This window comes from Thalia democratica, chromosome 5 (assembly GCF_965202585.1).
Source record: "Thalia democratica chromosome 5, ktThaDemo2.hap1.1, whole genome shotgun sequence".
Classification (NCBI taxonomy): domain Eukaryota; kingdom Metazoa; phylum Chordata; class Thaliacea; order Salpida; family Salpidae; genus Thalia; species Thalia democratica.
Window position 1 is genome coordinate 57,155,670 of NC_139169.1, and position 24,962 is coordinate 57,180,631.

The window sequence follows — 24,962 nt, forward strand, 5'->3', positions numbered from 1 at the left end:
AAACAGTTGTAGAAACGAGAACTTGATATTAATAAAAATAGTATTATCATAGAAATGAACTGGTGTTACTACGAAAGTTACATTTACACATTTACACAGGGAAAACACTTATCTTCGTTTTATGTCTTAAAAAAAGATTTAGGGTTTAAGCTTAGAGACCGTAGATTAAAAGCTAGTATTTGTAAATGTTGGATAATATATTAAAAATCAATAGTAACGTTGGGATGTAAAAGGTTTTAGAAAGATTTCCTACGTTTTGTATTTCAAAGATAAATCAACAGCTGTAGATCAAAATTTAAATATGATACTTAATAATGATTAAGTCCAGATTGAATGTTAATGGTTTATTTTACGACAATAAAAGCGCTCAAAAAGTTTCATCCAAGGACCTGATATACGAAAAAATCTTTCTGTTAACGAGTCATGCACAACGCATAAAGTTTAATGTCTTGCCCAGGAAAATAGTATGCTTAAAATTTAACAAAATTATAAGTTAGGGTTTTTAGAAGAAGTTTTCAAAAATTTTACAGAAGCTTAATTAAATTATAACAAGAAACAAATTATGTAAAATACAATCAAAGTGCTTTTTGTGTTTGTTCGTCCTAAAAAATCTTTTAATTAATACATTAAAAAACTACTAGTAAACCATCAAACCGTACATAGAAGTGGTTGAACAAATCTAACTGTAATCTAAATTATTATATAGTTTTATCTAACTATTGTTGACTAAAAAAACTAGGTTTTTGCAAAATTTTAACATACTGTTTAAAATATTAACTTTTTACATTTTATTATACTAATTTTTGAAAATGTATAGAATACTTAAGAATGAATTCTTGTGATCAATAGGTTCTAAACAATCAATTTATGTTTTATATAAATCACTTTGCGAGCATGACTAATTACACATTATCATGTTTTATGCCAGCACTACATTTTTTAAACATCTTAAAACATTACTTTTAGTAATGTATAATCTTATATTTTTAGTTTTTAAGCTTTAAAACTAAAAGTACCAAAACTACTATCAAATATTTAGAATTTATGTTTTTTTTATTAATTCTAACCTACGATATAAGTTGTTTTAAATATTTTAAAATCTAGCTATGCAGAATGTTCTTTGAGATATTTTAAACAACCAACGAGTTTAATTCTATGGAAATATTTTTGATTGGTAGTATATCTCAAGTGTAAAATACCCTTGATGCTTTTATTTATTGACTACTTATATAAAAACATTTAAGCTTCTAAAGGTAAAAAAGATGTAGTTTTGAGCTAGTAAACTTTAGTATGATTATTAATATTCTACTTAAAGATTAGATTTATTGTTGCTTCAAAGCATTTAAGAAATAATTAAATGTTGGTAAAATGTGCTACAAAAGTGACAATGTTTACAGCCTTATTAAAAACTAGACTAGTATTGTTTCTAGAATTTAAGCACTGTGTAAAAAAACATAATTACTGTTAATGACAAATTTTAAGGTACATCAAAAAAAGTCACTTTGGGATGTTTTGATATATCTAATAAAAATTTATTTTGCAGTCTTTCACTCTAATATATATTTTATATTGCTTATCTGAAGCACTTTGTAAAACAAAAGTATTTATGACGACTGTTTCCGACTGAATTGAATGTAAGCCAAAATACTATTTTGTTACTTCTTGTTTAGTTATCCTAAGTTTCTTATTTGTGAAAAATTAAAACAAATTTTCGAACCACAATGAACCCAAATCGCGTTTATCTTGAATACAGATTGAAAAGTCAATTTGTAAATAGTTACAAATACTTAATTTTAGTGTAGTCTAAGGTTATATCCATTAAATTTTCCGTACTAACTAAAACTGATGTGGAATAAAAGTTATCGGACTTTGATTAGCAGCTCTCACACAATGTTTTTGCACTATGCATATTTTATGTTATAGACATTGTTGTTTTGAAAATAAAGCAAATTAAACTCATATTTTAATTAAATTATTTTTTATAACAGCTTGTAACTGTTCAGCATATATTAAACATAAAGTTTTAATGATAACTTATTTTACTTAAATAATTTAGTCGAAATTTTCAAAATAGGTGCTTAATAGCGTTTTCGAAAAATTCTTTATTTAGTTCTTTCTAGAATTTTTACTTCTTATAAAAAAAACTGCATACTGGGAAATTTTTGTTAGTTTTTGTTAAATCTAACAAATATGAGGATTTAAAAACATACATTTTTGCGGTGCGCTCAAAATACTTTAGTTTTAAAAGTTTACTCGAATGTCGATTAAAAAAAACAGGTAGGTGTCATTTATGCACTAAGGGATAGTTTTGCACGAAGGGTCACTTTTGCACGAAGACATTTTTGCACGGGTTAAAACTTTTTTTCTAAATATATTTTCCTTTTCCAATCTTGTTACTCCTTTCCCTTGGCTGGTATTTTTTTTCTTGTTTTTGTTGTTGTTGTTATTTTTTTTTAACAACTGTAATCCCTAACCTTTACCCTTTGTTAATATTTCTTTATTTTATAGTAATTTTTTCATCTGTTTCATTTATGTTTACTATCACTGTTACCTCTAACTCTTACGTTTGATCGGTATATATGTTTTATTTTGCGTTTTTTATATTTTATATCTTGATCTCGTGCAAAATTGACCCTTTGTGCAAAAATGAACCTTTGTGCAAAAGTTACCTTTTGTGCATATTTGATCTTTCGTGCTAAAAAGTCTTCGATCATATTTGACTCGTCTCCGAAAAAAATACATTTGGTTTATCTTACAAAAAAGAAAGAAAATTTTTAGATACACATAACAAACTTATTAAACAGTTTCTGTAAAATACCTTTTTTAAACTATATAAAAAAAAGCAATAAAATGTTATAATAGAAATTTACTTAACAGTTTTTTATTTAACAGTTGATTTCCGATTTTTAAACACATCAAAATTTAAACTAATCGATATGCCTGAAAATCGCCTTGCACCAACTCGCATTACTTTTGTTTTAGACATAGTTTTTCAGCTTAGTTTGAAGCACTAAAATTGCTAGAGTTTTCTACCCACAAATTTTCATAATGAAATTTCGAAAAAATTCTTTTCTGTTTTAAATTGCGGGTCCATTGTACGGACTATACTTTTTATGAAAAATAATACCATAAGAAAAATTGCCACTACGTAAATATATAGTTTTTTAATGAAGAAGCTTTTTTTAACAGACTATTTTATAGTTATTACACATTATAAAAATCTTATTTAAACTAACCATAAATACGTTTTAGAATATTTTACAAACCATTTTAAATTTATTTATTTACACTATGTTTTAGAAACAAAAATTTATTCAAGTAGAATTGGTTTTCAAAAATAGTTTTTATTTAAATTAAGAAATATGTATCCTGTAAAAGTTTAATATACAGAAAAATTTTGCAAATAAAGAAGGACAATTTACGAAAAATCTATTTGTTTTATAACTATTGATATTACTAAGTGGTAATGGATCTTAAATGATATTTAAAATATAGTTTTATCGTTTTCATGATATAAATTTGTAAACCAATCTAAGAAAATTTGTAATAGTTATTTTGTATAAAAGTGGAAAAGTTTTTGTATAAGTCTTTAAAAAAATAAACTTAATTTTTCTTATGACCAAAAAATTCTCTAAAATAAAAAATACATCAGGGTTACAAAAAATCCTGGAAATTTAAATGAATCTTGAATTTGAAGATTTAAAAAAACCTGGAATTTCGAAGAAAATTTACTATAAAACCTGGAATTTAAAGAATTTTTGTATGTAAAATAATAAAGTTTGGATTAGATGCAAAAAGTTTATCACATAGAACAGGGGCCGGCAAACTGCAGCCCGCGAGCACATTTGTTTTTTGATTGGAATGCGGCCCTAGAAAGAAAATTTTGCGGCCCGCGAGCATGTAAATGTGGCCCGCTGAGCAAAAATATATTTAAAGATTTGTTTTTGGTAATTTTGTTTAACAACATAATTTTGTGTTAAGTCCCTGTATAACATTTTAAAACAAATAAAATGCTTTACTGTTTAGGCTTTAAAATGTGAAAAAGACAGATTAGCATTCGACTAGGGTTTTTTCTCAGTTTCATAATAACTTTTTTCTACAACAGCAAGTTATTATATGAAAAAAGAGTGTATACAGTGCTGTATTTAGTAAGTTTGTTCTAAAATACCTATTTAGTAAATAAACTAAATGCAAATAAATTCCATTTTGTACTTAACTATTGCACAATAATCAACTAAAATATCATTTATTTACAATTAAGTTTTTTTGCATCTAAGTTACTTTTATAGATGTTTTATTAATAAATGTTATAGTTTAATTTGCACAAAATATTCAAAATAACATAATAATTATTAGATAAGTTTTTTTTTAACATTTTGATTTTTTAGAAGTTTTCTTTGCACTTTTAATTAATTCCTATGCACACCAATGTACAAAAATGTTCATATTTTAAACCACTTTTAATTTAATACAAAAGTTAGATTAAGCTTAGTTTATGTACAATTTTCTAACATTATTTTTTCTACATGTAATGACACATTAGAAACAATATATATGACATAAATTAAAATAGTGTGATAGGTATACATTTTTATTTTTCAAACAATGTTTTTTGGCAAATTAAGTTAATTTTTATGCGTTGCATACACAGTTGCTGTTTTTTGGAACTACCTTTTTAATACAAACTAGATTAAGGAAGGGTTGGTAAATTTATAAAGTATGTACATTGTTAATCTAAATAATTCAAGTTCAAGCAAATAAACACTTAAACATCGCCACAAACTCAGATTATGACTATTTGAAGACTTCAAATCTTTGACCAATTTAGTCATTTTTCGGTTTTAGGCTTGAATTGCTCTTTGTATACTAAAATTTCAGGCTAGTTTTTGGTCAGTCAGGCTGGCATTTTTGCTTTAAAAAGTGGCAAATAAAACTTATGATGTATGTTTTGCTCAATTCACAGTGTTGGTTTTTGATTATAATATATGTTAAGTTTTAAGTCTTGCAGCTGATATAATTTGAAATACTATCTTTATTAATTGTATACATATAAAAGTAAACAATCAGTGTTGCCAAAAAACTTGAATCCCAGAAAAGCTTGGAACTTGAAAATTTATGCTTAAAAAATTTTGTAGAACCTTGAATTTGAAAATTTTCTTAAAAACCTGGAATTTTAAGCAGTTTTTACATGCAAAGTAATGATATATCCATTTTATACAAAAAATTTGCCATATGATTTTTTTTTAAACATACAAAAGTAGCTTAACAGTATATTTTTTAAATTACTATAGTATTTAAAACAGTTTTTTTATTACGTTTAATTTACTTTTGTACTAGTAATAAATGCAAAGAAATGTACTTTCAAAAACTTTATATTGACGCATTGCACCTTTGTTTTTAAAACTTCTTTACCTATCGTTGTGCTTTGCATTGGAATTAAACATAGAGTTTTTTTCTAAAATGTCTAAGTTAGTAAAAACACCTCTAATACAAGTTCTCAGTTGAGCAATATTTGTTGTATCAGTGCTCTAATCTTAACAGATTGATTAAAGTCCTAATTTGATTTGTACAGCTTTATAACCTTCAGACATTTCCTAAACACGACTTCTTGTTATGAACTTTATTCTATTGAAGAAATAAATAAAAATGCTTTATTAAGGCCAATACAAGTTTTTTTTTAAGTTTTAAATTCTAAACGGTATATTCCCTGTAGTAGTATTTTTTTTTTAACTTTATGACTTGCCTCAACAATTTTTTCTGATCAGTCTGTAGTTACTGAAGATAATCATGTGCTTGGTTGGAACTGACTTGAGCGAATTGTTTTTTTTTTTTCGTTTCTCGCAACAATTCTTAACTAACGTTTTTCAAGTTTTAATTTTTAAACTTGTCTTATATTTCATATTTCCTTTTTTTAAATGCAATTTTTTTATTTGCTATAATGCTGAACAAAAAATTAAGTTTTTCTACTCTAATAATGGCTTAACAAACTTTTATACTTTTGTTATGGTAGGTTTGTTATAAACATTAGTTAGGTGTGTGTGAAACTTTTATTTCAAACATTTTGAGTAGATCTCCGAGTTCTCAGAACAGTTTTTATGACTGTAGTGCAATTTACTAATTGTAATTTTTTTTTTGTCTACTTCCATACTGTGTACTTTTTTAATTGATGATATTTTAGTTAAGTATTTAAGCTTTAGTTATTTTCAGCAAATTTTTAGCTTTTTCGACTTTTAATAAACTTAGGGTGGTTTAGTATAACTTAGGCATTTTTGCTTTTAAAGCAGCAAAAATGTAAAAGGCTAATTAATTTCTTAAAAGGTATTTTATTAAAGTATTCGACAAATGGGTTGATCATGCCAATTCGATCATCAGACCACAAGTTTTGGTAGACCCAGACCGGTTTCGTAACCGGTCTCGTAACCGGTCTCGGTCTACCGAAACTTGTGGTCTGATGATCGAATTGGCATGATCAACCCTTTTGTTAAATTTGAGCTTGTCTCACGGCAAACGAAAGTCCGGACTTCTGTTCTGCAGACTTTCGCCGATGTTTTTGTTAAAGTATTAGAGTATTAATTATATTGAAGAACTTGTTTTAGCTTTTCTACAACACAAAAGGATTTTATTTTATTTAGTTAACTAATTATTATACTTTTTAAAAAGTGCAAACTATTTTAACCGCAAAAATTAAATTCATATGTTAATAATCTTAAAATATGAAAAAAGTGTTTCATAAAATAAAAAATTTATAAAGTGACCCATATTTCTTTTTCAAACTCGGTTGTTATAGAAAGTCAGGTTGTAAGAAAAATAATAAAAATATTAAGCTTAACTTATTAAGTGTTTAATAAAATACATAGTTTATTAAGTGTATTAGTCAAAGTAAATTTTATTTTAATAAAAATATATAATTTAAATAGGAATTCTATGTGTAGCTAAGATTAATTTGTAATATTAAAGTAAGAAATAATGAAACTTTCTCTAGTGTGACTAAAACTAAAATAGTATTCAAATGTCACTAAAGCTAAAACTGCGGCCCACGAAGATTTTAACAACTTGAAATTTGGCCCGCGAGCAACAACTGCCTGCCGACCCCTGACATAGAATAAAGTTCATTAATTTTTTTTATTAAAAAGCACATCAAAGTGGCTTTACAGTAGTATCTTTTCTATGTTTTATATTTTTTAAAACAGTTTTTTATCTTAAAATTAACTTTAAACTAAAAATTAACCAATAAACTTGTTTTTTTGTAAATTTTGAAAAAAAAAAGAAAACCTAGAAAAAATTTTCAAAAAATCGTTGGTAACCCTGATGCATTCTTAAAGCATATTTTATAGATTCGAGTTGTTGTCGTGTTCACCAAAATGTTTTGAAAAACTCTGTTAAGATATACAAAAATTACAAATTATTTACACAAAATAAAAAAGCGAAAAACTTTAGAATAGAGAATAGACAAATAGAGAATTAACATACAACTTTTTAGGACTTTACTAAAGCAAAGTTTTATTCAATTGGAAAATGAAAAAAAAAATTGTTAAGGAGATCTTTTAGATTTTCGGACACCTTAAAGTATGTTTCTATCTCTTAATTATATTTACTTTAAGCATAACTTAAATTCCCAAATTACGTAAAAGCAAAAAAAAAGACACAATGTTGTTATTAAAACAAAAAAAGCATAAATAGATAGAATTAGGTTTTTATATCTCGGTAATCATATTTCAAGTATAGAGCGGTAAAAACACATTTGTTTTATTTAATAAATTTATGTTTCGTAAAAATGTACAACTTTGTTTATGAGTATAGCAATTAAAAGTATATTACTGAATATGTATCTAACTTTTATGGTATGTTTGTCAGCATGTAGATTAAAAAAAAACAGTGAAATAATATACTTACATTTAATGAAAAAATTTAAGTCTTTTTTAATGTGTGTACACTTAATTAATTTTATATTTTTATGATAACATTACATGATGTTGTAAGTTTATATACTAGAAACTTCTTTATTGGTTTATTAGATGAATTTTGTTTTAGTTTTATTTTAAGTTGAGTATGGAACATGTTTATATATGTATGATATAAAATGAATTAGTCTAAAACTTTTTCGGGTGAAGCTTTTTGCACTAAGCGTTTCTCAGAACATATTGCTAATTGATTTTACTGCCTACAAAGTATAGAGACACTTGAAACCAAACACTAAAAATACGTTGTTTATGTTTTTATACACTTTTTATTGAGTGGAAACTTTTCAAAGCCCCCTACAAGTGCTGTATTACTTTTTATTTGAAATAATAAGTTAATGCTTGGACTAAAATGTTATGCAACTTTATAATTGTCTTAAAGCTGTTAAGATTAATGATATCTAAAAGTATTTAAAATTGTTTACTGAAGAAGTGATCAGTTTAAAAAAGTGAATGAAAGCAAAATTTACTTAAGGTTTTTATTGTACACTTTATTTAAATACAAAATAATTTAAAGATAATGATTTTATTAAGAACAGTTTTTAGTTACAGATTTCGTTATAGAATTTAAAAACATAGTTTGTTAAGGTGCAATACAACTATTTAAAATTTTAAACTACCCAGGATACAGAATAGTTTCTATGAACAGCTTAAAGCTTGATTTTATTGTAAAGTATTTAGAATTATAATACTAATTAACTTTTATACTTTTTAAGTTAAACTAATTTATGTATAAAATCGAGAAAAGTATTTAAATGAATAAACACAAGTTAGCAAACTATGTTATATTTAGTTAGTAAAATATTAAGAACATTTTGAGAAAAAAACGCAATATACGTATATATAAACAAAATAGTAAAAAAATACTATTTCTCTTGTGCTACTAGTCGGGTAATTTAGAAGCTTTTATTTTGTTGAAACATATATTTATAAATTTGAATTATTTACTGTTAAATGAACTTAAAAGGTTTAATTTAAATGCAGTTTAATAAACACCATATGTCAATTATTTTTGTTTTAAATCTAAGAAACTTTTATACAAACAATACTTGTTTTAAAATAATGTTCTAAACTGTAAGCATTTTACCAAATTTTGTGATGTAAATTAGACTGTGAAATCCGCAAACGCTATTTTAAGTTTTAATAATTATGAAACATATTTTACAAAATGTTCTTAAAAAAAACTAAATGTACCATAATTCTCTAACTAAAAAAAAAAAATAAACAATATTATTTAACTATGTTTTAAAAATATTGTTTGAAAAGCATAACTTCGAAATAAGCTAAACAAAAAATAGAACATTTCTTTTTAATAAATGTTATTTTACATTTTCGACTACTTACAGTTTTAGAATTTATATAAATCTTCATAAATTTTATATATGAATAATTTAATAGTTTATACATTTATACTACGTTTCCTATTTAAAAATTTAAAAGTTATTTATAAATAATTATCTGTAAAACTTAACCTAAAGTGGTTTTAGCTTTAATTCCTGGCTATCTACATAATAAATTTACAAAGTTAGTTCAATAAAAATAGTAGGACTTTTTAGAATTGTACTTTATTTATGCTAGTAAAACTGCTTTTTTGTTATTAATTTTTTACACCATAGTTTAAATTTAACATTCTATAAAAAATAAACACTTTTTTAAGCTGTGCAATAAAGTAGAAAGGTTTATTTAATAAACGACGCTAAGTTTGTAAACAAACAACATGTGAAAAATATATAGATATCAATTAATAACTAATACCCTAACAATCTTTAATAGTTTTAACAAAGAAATCAACGACATTTTATTCCTTAAATATATACTGTTACGTACGCCTAAGCTTTTAAAAGTCAAGCTCCTTTTTAATAGTTTATTTTTATTATTAAAACTTTGAAATACAAAAATATAGTTAGAATATTGTTTCTAGAAAAATTTAAAGTGTGGTATTGAAGTAATCCTAATCTGAAAATAACACGTTTTTTCAAATTAGAATCATAAGACGGTACAGATAAAAGAAAAAGAAAAATATCTAAAACATTTTAGAGTTTAAGAGCAAGGCTCTGGACAAAAAACCGTAGAAATGGTATCAAAGTTTTCAATAAGTTCCTCGTGATTGTTTAAAATTTTGTACCTTTCTTCGTCTGGTGTGATTGACTTAACTAACTGCAAAATTTCGTTACTCTTTCCAATACCCACAGTAAATACCTGTATAATTATACTTGAAGTTATTTAAAATATAAAAAATAAATTAACTTTGATCCTATACTTTCTTGAAAAAAAAGCTTTTACATAACAGTCTAGTTTACTAAAATCTCACATCAACTCCTGATTGTCTTATTTCTTCAGCACGTCTTTTTATTTGTGAGTTGAAAGTCGTTGCTGGTGATGTCACAATAATAAGAGCTGCCTTCTCCAGACTGCTTGCCGCAAAACCGAAATCATTATTATTTTGGTGTTCCAAAATAGCATCCAACATTTTCAGTTTATCTGTTCCTGAAATTATACGTAAAATTTAAACTTTTGTTTGGTTTAAAATAAGTAAGCAATGCTTTTGTTTTAGATTTTTATTATTAAATTAAGTTAGCTACTTAAAAACTATAATATCTTTAAAAACTTTAATATTCATGTAAAATTACTTTTTACTGATTCGGTTGAGTACGAGTACGTCTGGTTTTCTATCAGATCTGATGCAAGTATTGCGCCATGGTTACCCTCAAATATAAATTTACTTTCCTCTTCTCCATACCTCATGATCGACACTTTGCCCAAGTCTTTGTTTTTGTCATAAGAACTATATTTTTTGTTATTAGTTTAGGATAGTATTTTATTTACTAATCTTTTCATAGTAAAACTAATTGTAGTAAACTTTGCTCTGTTAGTTAATCAGGCTGACTTTTAGTGCTCGGGGGAAATTTAAAGTACTTTTTTCATACTTTTTTTACATAAAAGAACGATCTTTAGTATTTAAGTGTTATTTAAACCGTTAAATGATTGTACAATTTAAATGATTATAAATTTTTTGTTAATAAAAATAAGAGTATTTCAAACAAGATATTTCTTTGCGATTTTCAGCCAAAACGTGTAAACTTTTAATACAGTGTCTTATTTAGTATTTACTATATATAATAGCTACTTCAAATGTTTATTGTTGATAAAAAATAGAAACTTTTTCATTAAACATCATGTAGTATTATATTCTAAAAAAAATCTAAGTAAAAGTAAGCTTTTTACTTTCTAAGTTCATATTTGTATAAAATACAAAAAATTAATCAGTCAAACTCAACTGTTTAAACTAAATTACCTTTTTTTTACATTCGTATTAGATAATATACAAGTAACCCAAAAATACCTAAAGTAGTCTGAAAGAAACTGAAGTTCAAGGGTGAATTCAAGAGTGTTAAGTCCATATGAAGTATCCATTGCTACTAGTATGTCTTTGTTTATGAAAGGAGGGCAAGGCTCTATGAAAGAGTTTTGATACATTGAAAAAATTATATATATGTTTACATTGCTAATGATTTAACCAAGTATTTTAAAGTCTTTAGTTAGAAATTACGTTACACAATTGAAAAAAAGTTCTCTTTTGCGTTAAAAAGATTATTTTTGAAACTAACTAAACAAGATACAGTTTTTTATATGTTCAAGTAAATTTCAAATAAGTTAATATTGGATAAAATTGTGAGAATAATTAAATATAATAAATTAGTTTTTTCTTTTAAGACTAGTTTACAAAAAAAAGTTATAACATTTTATTTGTTATAAAGCTTTAGAATAATGATTTTTTTACTACGTAAAAAGAATGAAAGTTATTTATTTTATACTAGACATTGAAATTTTTTTTAAATACCAACTAGTACAACAAGGTTTTGGAAGACTCCAATCGTATTTTTCCCTTTCAGCGTCAAAATGACACGTATTAATGAAGCTGGAAGGAGGATAAACAACATAATCTCCCTGACAAGTGAACTCACAATCAGATTCAACCTTGTTGCCATCTGTACATTCATAAAAACCGTGCTCTAACGTTCCCTGGTCCTTGCAGGTTATAGCTGTTTAAGTAGTTTAATTTTTAAGCTCAGCCGTATGAACTTTGGTACTTTGTTTAAACTTCTTTAATGTCTAGAGAAAAAATTTCATACTTACATATGATGCATAACTAAAATATCTGACTTTAAAAAGTTTTAATTAGTTTTAGTCTTTTCTCCTTTAACTTGTACCAAATATTTAAGGTTAAACTTAGTTAAAATACTTTTAAAAAGTAAGTGTGTGTTATTACTAGTAGATATTGTCTACATTTAACTTACAAACGAATTTTATGATTACTTTTATTATGATTTTTTGTACTATATACCATAAATTAGTCAATAAGTTGTTGTTGACCTTTTTTAATATCTTATAAATTTAACATATTTAAAATATTGGGTCTTGTAAATAAAAAAAATTATGAGCAAAAACTATCAAATTTTCTGTCATTACAGAAACAACTTTTGTTTAATATTTTCACCATGGACACAAATAACTAAAATGTTTAAACTTAGTAGTTTTATTAATTCTTATTATTTCATTTGCAAATGTTTTAAAAAAGTATTGTTACTTTTCGAATTTTTTATGCACTATATCATCTAAGTTCTTATCATAAGCAAAATCTTATACAACTAGCTGTAATTAAACAGTTAAGTTATTACTTACCCTTACAAACAGGTGACGCTTGATCGAAGCTCATCGTGCCGTCGGAATTCAGCACGCATGAGGACTGCAGTGGTCCTACAAGTCGGTAGTTGACCGAACATTTGAACGAGCATACTGAACCCAGGTTCTGACCATCTGAACAGATAACCGACCCTTGGTAGAAATCAGTCGGCTTGTTCACGCAATCGACCACTGATGAAAGTTGTACTTATGAAAAATATATAGAAAAACTTAGTGGTATTTAAAAATGTTTTACTTAAAACTGATTAAAGTTATTGTAATTAAAAAACTACAGAACTAATAGCTTTTTTTTTGAGATATTTTCGATACAGTTAAACAGCAACCATTTAATGGAGAGCATAAATTTAGTTTTAAAACTCCTTTTATCAATAAATGTTTTTAAACTAGTATATATTGTTACAGTTTGTTTTTATTTCATTTTTGATTTAAAACAAAGTTTTTATTGAAGTATAAGTTAAGAAATTGTATATTATCGTTAGAATAAGCAAAATTTTAATTAAACTGTGACAAAAGCTAATGCTTTAAAAGATAATTTACTTTTGTACTAAAATTAAAAAACACTAAAAATTATAAAAATTATTCAATTGAAAAAATGTAAAACTGACATTTGCAAACGGGTGCAGGATTGTTCCAGTTTCCGTTGAGATCACCATTTTCGTCATCGTAGCAAGTTGACACGTCCTTTCCGATCAGCACGTGTTCAATTGTTGGGCAGGAAAAAGTGCATTCGGATCCGTTCAAGTTTCCATTTGAGCATACGACGTCACCAAAATCAGGGGCGATGTGAGGGGGGTTGCACGTCACCTCTGACATAATTTGTTATTTTTACAACTATAATATTTATCAAAAACAAATTAGCAAAAAGTACCTTTACAAGTACTGGATTGTATCACTACTAGTTATCTAAGTTTCAAAATTTTGTAGCGATTTTATTTCAGTACATAAATATACATTTAAAGGTGTATAATAAAAAAAAGTTTCGTTTGTATAAATAACATTTCTATTACAATTTTAGAACCAATAATTAAAGAATATGAAATAAATAAATACAGCTATTACAATAATAGTTGTATATGCAACAAAATACAAAACCACTTTTGTTATATAATAAAATACCTTTACATATCGGTTGATCGAATTCCCACTTTGCAGCTTCAAATTTTTGCTCGTCAGTTAAGCAAGCTATTGTGCTTTCTCCAATTAAGGTGTATCCAATATTACAGGTGTAAGAACAAACACTTCCTTTTATGTTGAAGTTAGTGCACTTTTTCTCTCCATTCAGTATATCTCCTCTCTTCTTGCATGTAATCGCTATTTATGCGAGTAATTAAGTTTATTTTAAACATTTAAAAATAAAACTCAAAAGTACGTTTTAAAACTTTATTATCAAAATATAGTTGAATTAGCTTTACATTCATATATTTAAAGTCATTTATTTATTTTATTAACTATTCTAATGCTATATAACTTTCTTAATATGTACAAAACATACTGTAGAAGTATTAAAAAATAAAACGAACGTTCACAGGTAGGTACTTTGTCATCCCAATCAGCTACACCTGATCCTACTTCGTAGCAGGTGATAATTGATCTCCCGTTTATCAGGAAGTCCTCATTGCAGTTAAAAAAACACGAGTGGTCAATACCATACTTTGTTTTTGGTTCACAAAAGAGTATTTCTCCATTTAATGGTGGCACAAGACCGTTACATTGTAGTACTGATAAAGTAAACGTATTTATTTTTCAATCTAAACTTATAATTCATTCTAAGAAGCAACAATTGTTTGATTAAAATTTGACAGTAGCTAGAATTTGGAAATTAAAACAAGTTGGTTTTTAATCTTTACAAAAATTATTCAAGTACTGACTGGATAGTTTACAATATGTTAAAGACCATTATTTTAAAATAAGCATAAAACTTAAAAGCTTCTACGTTCCAATAAAAAAAATATTTACGATGTAGTTGCTATTATAGTTGTTTTATTTTTAAACTAACACAAATTATTTTTTTTTACAACAGTAAAGCTTATCTTAATGCAGTTCGATTATATAGTATTAATAGTACTAATAGTCATTTAACTACTAATGGTGAATTTTTAGGTGAGAAAACCTGAAAAACTTTAAAAAAATTGTACAACTTTTTATACTAACTAGCTATTTAAACGTTGAAGCAATAATATTTGCTTAGTTTATTTTGACTTTATTTTTTTACTTTAAACGATCAAAAAGTAGTTTTAGTTTGAAAATAATCATTTACAATTAAAAAACTCACATTTGCAAGTTGGAGGTTTATTTGACCAATCAGGTTCTCCTATTCCTCCACACGTGGTTTCCGAGGAACCAATCAGACCGTATCCGTAGTCACACTCGTACGAACAGGTGCTTTTCAAGTCATTACCCGACGAACAAGTGACCTTCCCGTTTGCGATTTGCCCGACCGGCTTACATTTTGGTTTGACCACTGTAATTATTATTCGTTTACTACAATTAAACTTGTAGAAAATTTGGACAATTTTTATTTAAAAACCTGCAGTAGAAAATACTTGTTTAGAGGTGTTTAACTAGCTCTAAAAAAAAAACAAAACTTTAGAGTAGTTTACTAAAGAAAAAAATCGTTTTTTTTTAGCAATTAAGAAAAAAATGTTTTTGGTGTTCTTAAACTCCTTTTCTAACCTTAAATTTGTATCATGAGAAAAAAGTAACGAATGAATTTAAATGAAAAAATCAAAGTATAAATTGTAAAATAATTTATATTATAATCAGATTAAATTGTATAAGTATAAAACTTGAAGATTATAAATCACTTTATTAATTCTTTTTTTGGCCAAACCAGATAAAAAATGGTTTTTTAAAAAATTAAAAAACCATTTAAATTTTAAAGCAATATGTAAATTGACCACAGATAAAATTTAAAAACCCCAAAAAAATTAGATAAGTATAATGAAGTTGTTCCTTCAATTAAGTTTTTATTTAAACTTAAAAAAAAAATAAACAATTCATATACTGATTTTATTATAAAAAAATTATTAAACAAGTTCTAAAGTCTAAATTTGAGAGCAAAAAAATTAAAACCAAACCTAAAAGTTTTACCTGCTTTAACAGAATAATTTTGGTTCAAAAGTTGTTTAGAATTTAATTTGATTAGTTTTAGTTGATTTTTAGTTTTTCTAATTTTGAAGATCTTAACTTACTTTATATCAGTTGGCTGTCTTTTATGAAAAGCTGATAACTTTTAATGAAAGGTTTCTTCGGAGCAACAGTTTTCGAAAAGTCATTATAGTACAAAAGTACAAAAGGGCAAATATATAACAAAATAGAAATAAAATAGGTAGCAGTTTACGCAAAAACAAAAAAAAAAGCATATATATAAACTTTCATTTTAAACTAGCTTAAAATTATGTTAACATGTTTTGCCCCCAACATGATTTTTAGTTAAAATACAAATAATGCAATTTTATATTTTAACTAAAAAGCACGTCGGGGGCAAAAAATGTTTGCTTTCCTGACAGCAGTTTGCCCACCCCTGATATATTATATTAATTTATTTCAATTTTTTTTAGTTTTAAGCTAAATTCACCACAACAGTTATAAGTTTACTAACAGATACAAGTAGGTACTTTTGTGTTCCATTTTCCAATAACGTCTTTATCACCATCATCCAAACACTTTGAAAACCTCCTTCCTTTCAGTTCATAACCGAAGTTACATTGAAACCTGAAACATTTTATACAATAGTGTATTTCGTTGTTAGAAGAATCTGTGAAAACCGAATTACTTAATGACGAACTTAATTGTAATAGTATTATATAAAAAGACCGACCGCTTCCGCTATAAAGGAATATTATTCCAACAAATGTAATTTTAATTTACCTCATTTTCATACTTACTTTATGAGCTAATTGGTTTAAAAGTAATTTTGTACTTTTTTTTTACTTTTTCAAAAACTTCTTTTTTGGTGCAAAGATTTATATAAAACTAGTTTACAAAAAATACAAATTTTGTACGATACTAACAATTTATGTACATATTAAATTTAGATGATATATAAAGTTTAATTTAACTTGTATAGTTTACCTGCAAACACTTCCAACAACATTGTAGTTAGTACATCTGACCATTCCGTTTTTCAAACTGGTTCTTGGCGGGTTGCATCTTATTGACTGACAATATGGTGGCCTACCGCTCCATTTATTTGTGTCAACTATGATTTCGATTAATTAAATTTCGATCGAAAGTATTTACAAAAACTCTTTTTATTTTTAGACTTTTGAAGTAGCATACTGGTATACGAAAAACTAAGTACAAAAAAGTATAAGTGAATGTTTTAGTAATAGGATATTTCAAAAAACTTTAGAAAAAAATTAACAATATACATCATTTATTTAATATTTTTAAAGATTGTTCGAGTATTTTAGTATGTCTACAAGAAAAACAGTAACGTAAAACTTGGGTAAATTGAATACGTTTGTATTAAAAAACAAGTATGAAAAAGTTTTTCGTTTACGATTTACAACTGAAACAAAGTTGTGTTTGAAAAATAACTTTAAATAGAAACTTTCAAAATCTCAACTTTAAATTCATTACTTACAAATAATATTTTTAAGGTACTAACGACAAGTTAAAGAAAATTTTCCAATCCTTCTGAACCCGTATCTACAGGTGAACTTGCAAACAGAACCTCTATTGTTTGAATCACTACAAACAACTCTTCCATTGAACATTGCCTTGTGTTCTGGCTTGCATGATGTCACTGTAAAAGGATGTTTAAAACTGCTTTAGATATTTTTTAATTTGATTTAAGTTTCATTGTAAAAAGAAAGTATTATGCGTTAAAAAATAATTTTGAAATTTATAATGTCACTGATTAGTTGTTAAAATTTACATTTTAATCCAAAACACTAAATTGAAGTTCGAACCCATTAAAAATATTGCTTACCATTCATAAACAGACATATTTTTTCAATTTTATCTATTTTTATTTTTCTTACTAAATCAGACTAAGTTTTCACTATGTTTATACCATACAATAATAAATAGTTATAAATTGGTAACCTTTACAATATGGCGTTGGTTTAGACCACTTTGTAATTCCATTATTACTTTCACAAGTTGATTTTGATGAACCAATTAGAGTATAACCTATGGGATATTTTTTATTTTTAGTAGTTCAAACTCTATATCTAAACTATTTTTCGAACAAAGTATCTAGTAAGTTAAATCAAAAAACTAAAACTAGTCGTAAGAATCTTTCAAATAATTTTCTGTAACTAATATCTAATCCAGTGTCAAATTACTTTATACTTTTCTATATGTTACTAAACTTTTAAATGATAAAATTTCCTCACTACACAATTTATTATTATTAATATTGTTATTTCTATTCAATATTTTTCTACTTAATTTTATACAGAACATTACCTTTATTGCAATTATACGTACACACAGACTTCAACTCAGTATATCTTTCTTTGTACGAGCATTCTCTTTTACCATTGCTTGGTATTTTAGTTATTGTACAATCTAAAATCAGTTTTAGTATAAGACTTAATCTTAAACAATCATTCTAGTTCTAATAGTGGTTAGAATTTCTATAAACAACCGTAATTGTTTTATAATATCTTAAGTACAGCTCGTGAGACTACTACAAACTTTACTTTTGACACGGGGTTTTAACAAAAAAATGTTTTTAAAGATAGTTTAAGTTTTATTTCAGGAAGTTTAGACCAAATCAATTAAATGACCACAAGCTCTCGGTAGCTTGTAGTCAAAAACTTTAACTGATGCGGTTAAAACTTAACATTATAAAATTTTTGAGTTTTTCTCCCAGTATATGAAAGCAAAGACTTAGATACTGATACTTTTACCAAATGATAATTTATCGTTTTATGAAGAAATTTATATAATTTAAAAATTTTAGTTTTTTTTTAGTTCACAAACACAAAGTTTGGGTTTAATTTTCTTGTTAAATGCAAAAAATTATTTAACAGGAGACAAATAAGTTTGATGATTGCTAAAACTTCGGTTTGCGCTTGTAGACAATTTTTATACTTTAAATCATTTTGTATGAACATTCATTATGAAGAAAGAATATGGAGTGAAAACACATGAATCAAATGTTGTTGCTCGAAATATATAATCATAACTATTTCTAAACACATTTCTGTTAAGTAAATTGTTTCACGGTGTAAATCGTTTTTCTTTAATCTTAGTTACTTTTAAGAGTATAATCAATACCTCAAAGAACTGTAAAAACTGAAATATTTTAGGGTAGAAAGTTTATTTTTACTTATTATATTGTTTTTATTTACAATCGTTTACAAAGTTTATCAAGAAACTCTTTCATTATTGAAATAAAGTCTTGAAAGTTTTTTAAACTCTGAAACCGATAAGATATTCTGTGTTAGCTTTCTATGGATGTAAGCAAATTTGTGATTTTTTTCAGTATACAAAATTTAATGTTGAATGAAAATTGTACAAAAAGTATAGTTTCGTTTATGAAATCTCTATTTCGAAAGAACGAAAGACTTTAAAATTTATTGAAGCTTTAATAATTTACACTATAAAGCTATATGTTTACAAAAACGTAAATCAGAGATCGTTAAACTGCGGCAACCTTCAAAACAAAAAAACTTAGTGTACTTTTTCAGCTTAAAACTTACTATCTTGTTAAGAATAAAAACAATGTTGTAATAGTTCATAACTTGGCTCTTAATTACATATTTAATAATTATTAGTTCTTTCTTATTGAATATTTTATTTAAAGAAGTACTTCATTTATCAATATATTTATTTTAGACAACTGTGGCCCGTGAAAAACTTGTTTACATACAGTGCGGCCCACAAGCAACTTTTTATAAAAAAGTTGGCTTGTTGCTTATAAAATGCTGCCGACCCCTGATTAATTTAATATCATTGTATACATTTTTTTATATATGAAGTTTCACTTAATAAACAAACTTAAGTAATTCAATTTATAAAGGCCTTGAGTATTTGTAATACAAAGTTTAAAAACAAAGGAAATTTCTAGGAGACAACCTTCTGAGCATGTATGAGTGTTAAGATTGCAGTTGTCATGGTAACAGCAACACCTGCAGACCACGTGGTCATAAAACATGTTGCATTGCATCTTAGTCCACGCATCTCGGGGATTCTGACAAAAACAGACAGTATTTTAGAAAACTAAATAGTAATGTAATATATGCAAAACAATGTTTTAATGTTTACAAACTTATTAAATTTCACTATGTTACAATTAATGAGTAGGATTTTACAACAACATCAAATTTCTTGTTTACATGACCCGTTTGAACCTTTTTTTGAGCGTCGACTTTTTTGTTATGGTTAGTAAACTATGTTTCAATAAATAAATGCTTGAAATTATTTATACTGTTTATATATTGGCTTTAAAATAAGAACTTAAAACAGCATAAAAATTTCAAAATCAGCAGTTGCAATAATGTAATACATATTGTTTTTCGTAAGGTTTGGCTATCAAAATAAAAAATAAAAAGATTAGGTTACATAAAATTATTGATATTTCTGATTAATGGTACACAAAATGTAACAAAATTTAAATAAAATCTAGATGCTTAAATGTATATAGTAATATACATATTTCTCATGTTTGAATAGAGTTTATAAATATTTTGACAGTAAATTAAAAATTTATCTTTAGTTAACTGGCTTAACTTGTTCGTAATACTTTAAATACTGTTTACTGTCATTAAATAATAGTTTTACTCGTTTAAATCGGTTTATGCAAACTTAAAAAAGAAGAATAAACAGAAATACAACAAAAATTACAAAGAACTTTACACAAAGAAATCATCATTGCACTTATTAAACTTTATTTGTAAATCTATATTTGCTCAAAAAATAAACTTAGTAAGTTTATAATAGTGTAACAAAAAGTTTAAGTGTGTCGTAACTTGTTGTTAACCAGAAAACGTTTAAAGTTGATATTAACATTTACAGTAGTTATTATTTGTGGTTTTAAAGATAGTCAAGTTTATTTTTCATTCAGTTTTTGTGAAAAAATTTACTTCATTTTGAAAAAAAAAAACAGTTCTTTTTCTAATCTACAATCAAAAAAATCCCCTAATATTATGTTTGATTAAAAAAAAATTAAATCTGATGACATTTTGAATTTTTTACTAAAAATATTCTTTAAAAACACTGTTTAAATTAATTTTTGCCTTAGGTTATTTAATCCACCATTGTTCTGTATAGTCTAAATTAGTTCTTATAGGGCTTTCTAAAAACTGGACTGTGTATGCATTTTTAATCTGTTCTGGTATACTTTTTCTGTGAAATTTATTATAATGTATAATTAGAGCAAATTAGTCTTTTATTTCAGGGTTAAGTTTATTTTTATTGTTTTTCAATATGTTTCTGTGGGCATTCCACCTCTTAGTAAAGCTGTTCATAGTCTGTCCAATGTATAAAATTTTGCATATGTTAAACAGTGTTTTTAAGGAATAGTTTTAATAAAAGATTCAAAAAGTCATCAAAATTTTCTTATATCAAGTACAATATTAGGGGATTTTTTTAATAGTTTGTTGTTTATAGAAATAGTTTTTCTTAGTTACAGTAAACAAAAATAATTTTCTAAAGTGACGTTTTCTCAGTTTCTCAAATTGAAAAAAATTATATCAAACTTTATTGACTAATCTCAAATATAAGTGTTCCATTAATTTTGAAGTAAAAGTATGAAATTCAGTATTTTAATAAAATGGTAGTTTTTAGTTTAATTTAAAATTTTACTAGAAATATTTAATTTACGGTACTTAACTTTCTCTAGTTGCTAGTATATTTTTTTGTATTCTACAGAATTGAAAATGTTTGTTTTTTAATAAACGAAAGATCTCTTCAAAGTGCTTGTATAACACTGAGACTGATTTTTGTTGATGGTTCTAACCAATTTTATTTTTGATTATCTAAAATTCAATCATGTCCAGTCTTTAAAATTAAAAGAGGAAGACTACCTTCATCCCTTTTTAATTTTATAAATATTAGACAAAAACTTGTTAGTATAATCTTTTATAACTTTCTACAGAAAATAATTCAAATAAATATTTGTTATTAGTAACGAAAGCACGAATTTAAATAATAACTGTGTTCACAAAAAATAAATTGAAAATAAAAGCAAGTTATCTCTATATTTTTTATTTTAAATACTTTTGTTGAATATATAAAAAAAATTTTTTTAATCCTTCTGTATTTTTAAAACGTATCCATCAAAAATACTTAAATGAGTTTATCAAATAATTTTGGTATATATTTTGTAACGGTTTACAAGCATCATAACTTATTTTGTACATGTAAAATTCTTTTTCTTATAGCTTGCCACAAATGGTTTTCTAGTTATGTCATATAGTAAAGTTCTAAAAATTCTATGGTGACATTCCGATGTATTAAATCTTCCACAGAAACAGATGTGAAAGTATTTCAGCTTCCAAAGAAACAGCATACAAACCTGTTCAAAGTTGTTGTAGCAGGCAGTGGATTGCTTGCAAGTTTTTGTGATCAGAACTCCTCTGCCGTCTTTTCTTACGCTGTTTTGACACGCGTCCTGTGATAAAAGCTCTATTAATTTCCTGAAACTTTGATTTTTTAACAAACTTTGTACATAGTAAAAAGTCACTGAACCTATGGTTTACCATTTAAAAAAAGCTTGTTAAGTTTGCTTATAGATTTTACTTTCACTTACTTAAAAAAAAATATTTGCATTTTTTTTTGAAAAGACTTTCTTTACAACTACTTTTTAGAATTTAAATTGATAGACCTTTACTGTTAAAATAATCAACTAAGCGATTCGATACAATCTTTTCTTTAAAATAATATTTAAAAAGAATCAAAAAGAGTTTAAAATGAATATGAATAGAGTTTGTAACTTGTAATTTTGTTTATGTATATTTTTTTTTGTTTTTTAAAACACTTTGTCTTTGTGAAACCTAGTTCATTAATTCATTTTTGGACAATAATTTGATTGATTTAACTTATTTATAATAGGTTTATACAGTATGTGTTATTTTATGATAGTTTTTGTCTTTATATATCAATTTTTATTTCTGTCAAAAAACTTCAGCAACAAATGAAAAAAAAAAACAATTTTTTAAACAAATTATTGTAAATAAAAATGATGTACTTTAGTTCTCGTAGAAGTTAAATTTGATTGTATATAGCAAAGCTAAACAGTTGTAAACTTTATTAGTATAAAGTGTTGAGTAATATAACCATTTGTAAAGTCTAACTTAACATAACACGGTAAAGGAAAATATTGAAATTATTCTCGTGTAAAAATTAAAAAATATATACAACATCTTATAAATGTAACTTACGAATTTTACTATAAATTTATTTCTCAAACAGCCAACCTTTTAACAGATATGTATTTCAAAATCTGTCAGCTGATTTTTAAGTGAAATTTAAGAAATATGTTTTTGTGTAAGTTATTACAATTAGCAGCAAAACAAAACGAATAGTTTTTGACTTTTTAAATAATATTTAAAAAAAGTTAAGTTTAGTGTAAAAAAAACTTTGTTACCTAAAATGGTAAAAAAAGATCTTTTGAAAAATTATTTCCTACCGTGTCATGTTATACAAGAAACATTGTTAAGTTCAAAATTTTATGGTTTAGATAAGTAATCTTTCTAATGAAGTTTTTATGGGTTTTTAATCTGATAAACACTGTCATGTAATTGATCAATTTGTTTTAAATGCTGGTTTCCCTATAAAACCAAACTTAAACGTTGTTTTTTAATTAATGTACAAAAATTTACTTAAAAAATCAATTACAACAACATTGAAAAAACAAGTACCTTGTTTCTAAATTACATAATTAATAAAAAGTAAGTTTGCTTAAATTACAATATTGGTTTAAACAATATAGTTTTGATAACAACATATAATTCAGTAAGTGCTTTTGTATATATTGAAAAATACAAAATAAACGTTAAAATATTGCTTTAGAAAACTAATATCAAAACATTTTTTCTAAATTTATGTCTATAATAAAGTTTTCCTTGTGTAAAGTTAATTAATAAAACTCTGTTTTTAGTTTTTAACAAAAACAATTATAATACTTAAAATATTTCTTAAATGAAAAAAAAGTTTAAAATATATTGAAAATAACAGTAACTCATACTTTTTAATTTCAAGTGTACGACTCGATGACAGAGAGGTCTTTTCGTAAACCCAGGTCCTTTAGACCAATATTTTCTGAGCACTTTAGTTTTATTTCGTTTGTGTTCAATATATTTTTTATCATATGTTCATAAATTTTGTTTTATATAAAAATTGGAACCTTAAACTAGTTTTAATAAAAACAATAAATTTAACCTCCAAAGCATTGGCATCGCATTCAACAACTCTTCCTTTCGCTTTACATTCCTCGTCACTTCTTGCGTTGTAACATGTCAGACATCTAATACCTGCGACGAACAAACATCAATTTTTTAAAAATACTTAGTTAGTAACTAAAACAAACAAAAGATCAACATTTAAAAAACAATGTAATGTGTAACACTTTCCTTTTCCAGTATTTATTAAAATAACTTACCAAAGCCTACGGTCGTTTAAAATAGTGTATAACAAAAGTTTGGTCTTAAAGTTGATTTGGTTTTTCCAAATATAAACCTTAACAAAACCTACAATCATAAAAACTTACTACTACGAAAAACCATATAAAAATCTTACCAGTAGTTATTCTGACAACGGTGAACAAAATCACCAATAGAAACAGCTTCATTATCGTCTGAACCAGTTTACTACGACGCCTGCAGCATTTGATGTTTCTTATTCTTCCAACAAACGACAATATATTTTAAAATTCTTGTGGTTTAATAAAAGAAAAAGGGTACCGAAATTGGTTAAAAATGTTTTAAAGTTTCTAAATCGCGTTAAAAGCGATACAAATTTCGATATTATATAATGTACAAGAACAAACGAATTATTGTTTTTTAATATGAGCCTTTTTAGTTTTAATTAAAACGTTTAATTTTTAACATCAAAAAAACTTTAACTATCTAAAAAAATTATAAATCTGCTATAAAAAAATAACAAATTTTTCATCTAAACACTATCAATAGTATTATTTAGCTTGTATAAGTATTTTTTACAGTTCGTTGGATATAAACATATAAATGCCGAATTTTTTCACTTTTTCTTGACATAAGTTACAATTTGGGCATTTTAATGGAAAAGAACTACTTAATATATTTTTTTAACTGTTTGTTATGGTTTATTATTAAAGTAATGAAATCTAAAATGTACAAAACGGACGATAAGATTATCCTATTT

The 24,962-nt window shown here is 25.3% G+C and overlaps 1 protein-coding gene across 1 annotated transcript; it reads right to left on the minus strand.

Moving 5' to 3' along the window:
* Positions 1–9,635: 9,635 nt before the first annotated feature.
* On the minus strand, positions 9,636–24,436 carry LOC145835830 (P-selectin-like). Its single transcript, XM_082943559.1, has 19 exons — positions 24,360–24,436; positions 24,003–24,094; positions 22,138–22,233; positions 19,698–19,812; positions 18,081–18,182; positions 17,715–17,801; positions 17,275–17,412; positions 16,737–16,863; positions 16,264–16,376; positions 14,935–15,123; positions 14,183–14,380; positions 13,779–13,973; positions 13,268–13,468; positions 12,642–12,833; positions 11,804–12,001; positions 11,302–11,413; positions 10,589–10,743; positions 10,270–10,445; positions 9,636–10,157 (listed from the first exon to the last, which is right to left on the minus strand). Exons 1-19 carry the CDS (start codon positions 24,409–24,411, stop codon positions 9,999–10,001), a joined length of 2,697 nt encoding a protein of 898 aa, XP_082799685.1. The 5' UTR covers positions 24,412–24,436; the 3' UTR covers positions 9,636–9,998.
* Positions 24,437–24,962: the final 526 nt, after the last annotated feature.

Coding starts and splice junctions, on each gene's coding strand:
- LOC145835830 (XM_082943559.1), bottom strand. CDS start 24,411: ATGAAGCTGTTTCTATTGGTGATTTTGTTCACCGTTGTCAGAATAACT. Junction 16,864..17,274: donor AAAATTTTCTTTAACTTGTC/GTTAGTACCTTA, acceptor TCGAAATCATAG/TTGACACAAATAAATGGAGC. Junction 13,469..13,778: donor CGATCAACCGATATGTAAAG/GTATTTTATTAT, acceptor AAATTATGTCAG/AGGTGACGTGCAACCCCCCT.